Below are 7,500 nucleotides of genomic sequence, written 5' to 3' on the forward strand. Positions count from 1 at the left end.
GATCTTATGTGTGCATGTGTATGAGTGTGTGTTGCTTTACTCGGGTCAGGATGATTGTAGAACTGATGAGAATGCTGATCTCTGTTTCAATCTCCATCCATCACATTAGCATTCACAGCTCATCTCTGGAGCTAGCCTGTAATGGGCCTCTGGCCTGCCTGCCCTCTACTGCTGACAGAGGGAGAGAGAGAGGGGGGGGGGGGGGTGCTCTTTGATGCGGACGACTGCCAGTGGACATGGGGAGTAGCTCTCTGACACGTCCATTTGACAGGGGGAATGGGGATGACTCACTCCATCAGGTGCACGCCTACGTCTCAGCTGACCAGGCCGATCAGCCGTCAGAGAAAATCAGGATGTTATTAGCTCATAATGCAGTGACTGGCCGTCCACCACCCACCCCTCCACCCACTCACTCTTATCAGTTTGCATCGCAGGACAGTTCATGAACTCCCAAAATATGGCTAGGACGTCACACAGTTAATGCTTGCTGATCAAGGCCCTTTGGTCAGCTGGGAGCGGCAAGACCCCTGGCATGCCCCCAGGTTAGATCAGCAAGAGAGAATTGAGGAGGGGGCTATGAATACGTCATCTCACAGAGATGCTAAGATTCTATTCTGACACATTCTGACACATATGCACGATAACACACACAGGGCACAGGTGCAGACAGCAGAGCTACAAACACACACACACACGATGGAGAAGCAGAAATTCAGAATTGTGTATTAAGCATCTCATCTCGTTTAGAGATATCCAGTGTGGAAATGTCTGCCATCAACCTAAGGGAGTCGTTAGATGCCAAACAACTAGAGAAATCTAATAAATTAGTTACAGAACAAGATCACGTCATTATCAAGGAAACCTGTTATACTGAAAGGGTTTCTTCATGCATCATAAACACAACAGTGGAAGTGGATTTCCACTGATCTTGTTCTGTAACTAATTTATTCGATTTCTCTAGTTGTTTGGCATCTAACGACTCTTATTTACTTACTTTTTTGTTTACTTGAATGTTATGTTTGTCTGTGGACTTAAATTGGTAAAATATGTCTTGTCTTCACCGTGGGATAGAGAGAAACGTAATTTCGATCTCTTTGTATGTCTGGAACATGTGAAGAAATTGACAATAAAGCTGACTTTGACTTTGACTTTGGATTTTGTCATGGAATTTGAACCATAGACTGAACCAGTATTAAGACCACATATGCCATGTATTAGTCCTCCCTGTGCACAGACTATAAATTCTATGAAATACTTCAAAATACTAAAGGAAACGTTTCCCTTGTGTCTTGATTTCCATGGAGCAACCATTTTTTAGCATGATTGAGCTCCATGCCACAAGGTGAAATTTATGAAAAACTGTTTGTGACAACGGTATTCAGCTTCTGGGGCCATGGCCTGGGTCATCTTCGGCCCTAAACCCAACAGAAAACTGCTGAACAATGGAAGGCAGTAGCAACCAATAAACCCCCTTCTGTAGGCTACATGACCTTCTGAAAGTAATCAAACAGGCATGGATTGAGCAAGACGTGCTGCAGATCTCTTTTTGACAACATGTCCTGGCGGACCCAGCAGGACAATTGATTGATTGATTGATTGATTGATTTATTGAATGATCAACTTCTCATTGTCATTACTGTTCCATTTTCAGCTCTGAAACAAACCTCTGAAGTTCGCCTACAAACAGGAACCAAAGCTGCCATCTTAGGAGGAGATCCGGGTGTTAATTGAAGCTAACTACCTATGGCAAGTTGCATCGTAAGTTAGCTCTATAGCAAAGATCAAAGTGTGCCGCCTTCACGTACCGAAGATCACAGTATTCACTCGAAGTATGAGGACAAAACTGTCTAGGGCAAAACGTCTACATTTCTGATTTCTTCATCCCCGCAACAGTTTAACAGGTGCGATCATTCAAAATCCCCATGTTATTTACCCATAGAAAAAATATCAAGATATCGGATCTCCTTATTTCGGCAAAGACGGTAGCTTTTTTGTATAGGCGAACAACTGACCAGCAGACTCTCAGGCAGCTTTCTGTGGTTCAAGAGAGTGCAGGTGCAGAGACTGTTTCAGTCCCTCACCCTCAGATGGAAAGAGAGCGCTGTCAACAGAATGAGGTCGGAAGCAAAACAGTTTATTCACCAAGAGCACTATAAGTGAGTGACTCAGAGCTGCCACTAGCCTTAGTGAGCACAGCTCAACAGCATGACAGCTCCTGAACTGCCAACGCATTCGAAAGATGTTTGAAATAGAAATCATGCCCTGAAAGTGAAAGAGCGTGATATATTTGTCAAACTTCCCTGGAATACTGCTATTGTGTTTTGCAACGTGAGACTTGAATGACAAATTGGCTGATTCTCCTCCTCTGTGCTCTCCTTGTTCTCTTGTTTGGCTCATCTAATGGTGTGACAAGGTTCTTTCATCTCCACTCCGAGCAAAATGAGCCGCACGCACACAACACCGTTTCTTCTCTCTGGTCCGTTTGGAATGTCTACGTTTGTCTTTCAATTTGCATTTCTCTGCACATCCTTTCATTTGTTTGCTAAATGTTGTTGTTTTGCATACCTGCCTTTTTGGACTGCTTTCTATCAACATTTCCTCATTTCGGCTTTGGCACATCTACAGTAGCCTACATCGTTTTGGTACTCACATGTGCATTCCTGATTCGTTTTGCATTTCTACATGACTACTTTTGCATGCACATATTTGCTGGTTTATTTATGCATTCCTCTGTTTTGCATGTCTACATTAGTATTTTTTGCGTGCGTGTCTGCATTCATCATTCATAAAGAGCACGTTTGTGTGCTCCTGTTCTACAGAGAAGAGTGCGGAGCACAGACAGAGAGGGCAGGGCAGTGCAGAGAGGGGCTCTGGCCTCAGCTGGTGCCAGGTTTGTGTGCCGTGACTCAGAGTACGCTTCAGCAACTGCCAGGGATTCACGCACACACACACACAAACACATACACACGCACATGACAATTAAGAAAAGATTCAAAACGCATCAATTTATCCCTCATGTCCAGACATTTCACCAACGAATAGCCAACATATACTTTATTTATTTAATATAAAAACAGAAATATTCAAAAACAAAATGAAACAAAACAAAATGACAGGTGCTTCTTTTATGAAATTGTCTTCACAGGGACACACAACCCCCACCCACCCCCAGTACCCCTCCCCCCCTCTCTCTGCTGTATCATCCTTCACAGTCCCAGACTGGACACTACTATAGGACTGCACACACACACACACACACACGCTCATGCACACGCACACACACACACACACGCACGTGCACACACACGCACACACACACACACACACACACACAATTTGCATACAGATTCCAACATACAGATTCACTGTAAGATCTAGGGCACATTCAGAATGCTGGCTGACTTGATGAACTAGAATGGATCAGTATTGCTGGTCAGTGGATATTTGCATTAATTCTAAGTCTGTAAATATGCATTAAAATGCATAGGCCCTGTGAATGGATCAGTTACAGGCAGTGTACATGCTGGTGATGAATCGCCACACTCACTCTCCCAGTCCTCTGCAGCTGTGCCAACATGCAATGTCACGCATTCACCACAAGGGGGTGACAACCAACCATCTTGTGTCTGTTTTTCCTCAGTTTACCTCTGAATACCTCCTCCCGTCCTTTTCACCTCCTTTCTTCTCCCCTCTCTCTTCCTTCACTTCCTCTGCTACAGTCACTTCTCTCTTTACCCACCCTCCCCCCATCCCTGTTTCTATTCATGCGTCTGATTGGTTCCTGCCAAGACTTCCTTGCTGACTAAACATTCCACAGCTGGTGTCGGGTCCAGGCAACAAGGCAACCCAAAACCCAAACCTTTCCAAGACACCCCCCCCCCTCCAACCCCTTCATCCTTAAACGCACACACACCTACACACATGAGAATACCCAACTGTGTGCGCACACACACACAAAATGGCACATGGACCACTCAGCCTTGACATAGAAACATTTTAACTCAAACCCCACCCAAATAAAGTGAAAAAAAAAGATCTTCAGCCAAGTTTGAAAATGTCTCACTGAAATGCAACAAAGCAGAAGAGCCCGAGGCATTCCTCCAGGCCTGGACTCACCGGGCATGTCTGGGGCTAAGGGAGGCAGGATGGAGGACAGACAGACAGACAGACAGACTAACAACACACTCACTCGTTTGGCCATGAAGGTTCAAAAGAAAGAAGTTCTTTTCAAAAAATGCACACAAGAAATGATAAAAACATAGCAACCATGAAGGAAGAAGAAGGGGGCAGAGAGAGAGAGAAAAAGAGAGAGAGAAAAAGAGAGAGGAAGTGAGAGAGGGAGAGAGAAAAAGAAAGAGAGAAAAGAAAGAGATGTACAAAATGGGACCTGAGGATGAGGATGTGTGAAACCTAGCTACCATGACAGTGTGTGTGTGAATGAATGAGTGAAACCTTGCTACAGTGTGTGTGTGTGTGTGTTTGTGAATTAATGAATGAAACCTTGCTACAGTGTATGTGTTTGTGTGTGTGTGAGAGAGAGGTTTCACTTGCTGCTCTTTGATAGGGTTGCCTCATAGCAGGCTATGTGGCTCTGTTGTGCTGTCCTCCTCCCTATTAGCATGTATCTCAGCCGGTTGCTACAGCCAGACTGGACTTGTGTGCTTTGGGAATCAGTGAGTGGACAGAAACAAGATGTTGGAAGAAGTTGGAAGGAAAGAGATGAATAGAGGGCTGTTTTGAACAATGTGTGAGTATGTGTGTGTCTGTGTGTTTGTGTGTGTGTGTGTGTGTGTGACAGTGTCTGAGTGTGTGTGTGTGTGTGTGTGAAATTGTCTGAGTGTGTGTGTGTGTGTGACAGTGTGTGTGTGTGTGTGTGTGTGAGGGAGGGGAGGTGGTGTTGGAAGGAGAGGGTTAAGTAAAACAGGGTCACACACACACTGCATGGATTGTGAGGCAGAGCAGCCCTCCATCTCAAAAGATGCGCCCCCTCACAACAAAACATCGTAACAAAATACAAACATGCTGACGGGACACAAACGAGAATACTGATACGGCAGTAAACACTCTGGCACAGAGTGAGGAAAGGCACTACAGAGCAGTGTGAGTGTGTTGGTGGTGTGTGTGTGTTCGTGTGTGTGTGTATGCATTTGACTGAAATAAAGCTGGCATGATGTGAGATTAATATGCTGTTGGTGGTTTGTGGTCAGTTCTCAGTCTTTGGCACTGTTGCTGTGAAAGAAATGCAGGAATGTATGAAAAACAAAACACTCGTATGAAAATGAAGTGCAAAAATAGTTTTGAAGAGGATGTCCGATGAGACACTCAGGATCTCAAAAAAGGTGTTTGTCATTTGGGACAGCTGGGATGTATGATAAACAATACAATGCAACTGGTTGAGCTGAGAGTGACTGAAAAACAAAATGGCTGTGTCCTCTCATGGTCACGAGGGATGCGGTGGTGAGGCAGGGGTTTTCAAGTCTGTTCGCTTCCGATCGACATCCGCTGTGCTCCACACAGCCCTCTCACTTATCTTCAAAACACACAAACAAAAACAAACACACAAACAAAATGCAAATGTACAATAGGGATTGTGAAATCCTGTCTTTCAGTCCCCATCTAGGCTTGTCTCAGCGTGTGCGTGCTCCTCGGGCCAGTTTGCTCCAGATTATTCCGGCTGCTCGTTCAGCTCCATATCTGAGACCAGGATGTTCTTCTCCTGCTGCTCGGAGGGCGTGGAGTTGGTGCGGCTGTAGCGCGCGCCCTCGTAAGAGCCCCCGGCGCCAACTGCCCGCCGGCGGTACAGGAAGACCCCGGCCAACACCAGAGCCACCAGCACCAGCAGAGCCACCAGGACCAGCAGCAGCGTAGGGAGATGGTCCGCTTCAGCTGAGAGAGAGAGAGAGAGAGAGAGAGAGAGAGAGAGAGAGAGGGAGGGAGAGAGAGAAAGACAGGGGGGGAGTGAGAGGGAGGGAGAGAAAGAGAGGGAGTGAGAGGGAGGAAGAGAGAGAGAGAGGGAGTGAGAGAGAGAGAGAAAGAGAGAGAGGGAGTGAGAGGGAGGGAGAGAGAGAGAGGGAAGGAGAGAAAGGGAGGGAGAGAGGGAAGGAGAGAGAAAGAGAGAGGGAGGAAGGGAAGAGTGAGTCAGAGGGAGGGAACAGAGAGAGGATAGAGAGCGCGAGTAATTACATGTGCAAGTATAAACCTCTGGGTTCTGGGAGAGTGGAAGAGAGAGTGAGTGCTTGTGGATCTAAGACTGCATCGCATAACAGATCCTGAAACAGTGGGACTGGGACGCATACTCACCGATTGAAGGAGACACATTAATACCTGCAATAAAACACCGAAAAGGAGAATGTCAGTATCACACAGACGTCATGTATAGCATGTCGCTGATCCTCTGAATAAGATGACTTGCCCATTGTCTGTATAGTGCTGTATCTTTCTGTGCTCATAATTCATAACATTGAAATGTGTACAAAGTAATTATGTTGTTGTCGGTGTGCATGTGTGTGTGTGTGTGTGTGGTCTTACCGCGTGGGCGTTTGCAGATGACGCCGTGCGTGTGGTTCTTGCAGGGGCTGGGTTTCCACAGACCCGTGTTGCTCTCCACCCAGAAGCAGGTGCTGGGGGACAGCATGCCCAGGTTGGCATCCTGCAGCTCCCAGTTGGTGTAGCCCAGAGACACGTCCTCCGACCACTGCAGAGTGCCATCTGAAACACACACACACACATACACACACACAGACATGCACACACACGCAATCATACACACATACACACACACACACAATCATACACAAACACACACAAACACACACACACACACACACACAATCATCAGATTTCTAGATATTGATTGGTGAGCGTGTTCCTGATTGGTTGTTCCCTGTGTCCATCACGCACCTTGTGAGTTGAAGCTGAGGCCGAGCCATGCTCCGTGGGCCTGCTCCTGGTAGCCCTGCATGTGCTCCCAGATAAAGCTGCTCTCGCTCTCATCCAGCACTGACAGCAGCTCCGCACCGGCTGGTACACACACACGCACACACACACACACACGCACACACACACACACACAAGCGCACAGAGATAACAGACATCAAAGTCCAAATGAAAATGGCAAAGAGGCAAATTGCAGTGTGTGTGTGTGTGTGTTTGTATTTGTATGTGTGTGTGTGTGTGTGTGTGTGTTTGTGTGTATGTGTGCGTACATGCATGAGTGTGGGTTTGCATTTGTATACCACTTCACTGTATGACTGTGTGTGTGTTTTTAGTTGGGTTTGTGTATGTTTATGTGTGTGTGTGTGTGTCAGTAATGCGTGGGCTGATCCAAAATACGCACATTTACTAGTCAAACCAAATGGTTTTTAATGATATCCGGGTCATTTGCAGGTGAGTCAATAAAAACATATTTGAAACATATTAGTGAAATACCATTTAAAGGCTTCCATCAATGTAATAGGCCCTAACTACTTTCTGAAACATCATTGGCTGACTCAAATCGCA

General features: G+C 46.1%; 1 protein-coding gene across 2 annotated transcripts in view; it reads right to left on the minus strand.

The window, feature by feature from the left end:
- Positions 1-4,424: 4,424 nt before the first annotated feature.
- Positions 4,425-7,500, minus strand: part of mrc2 (mannose receptor, C type 2) — a 37,046-nt gene continuing 33,970 nt past the window's right edge. For both annotated transcript variants that reach the window (XM_042086363.1, XM_042086362.1), the window contains exons 26-29: positions 6,901-7,020; positions 6,529-6,708; positions 6,301-6,324; positions 4,425-5,886 (exon numbers count right to left, since the gene is read on the minus strand). In XM_042086363.1, the coding sequence (XP_041942297.1) occupies positions 5,666-5,886; positions 6,301-6,324; positions 6,529-6,708; positions 6,901-7,020 (545 nt within the window). In that variant the 3' untranslated portion in view covers positions 4,425-5,665. The remainder of the gene's footprint in view (positions 5,887-6,300; positions 6,325-6,528; positions 6,709-6,900; positions 7,021-7,500) is intronic.

The sequence above is a fragment of the Alosa sapidissima genome, chromosome 3 (assembly GCF_018492685.1).
Source record: "Alosa sapidissima isolate fAloSap1 chromosome 3, fAloSap1.pri, whole genome shotgun sequence".
In the NCBI taxonomy this organism is placed as follows: domain Eukaryota; kingdom Metazoa; phylum Chordata; class Actinopteri; order Clupeiformes; family Clupeidae; genus Alosa; species Alosa sapidissima.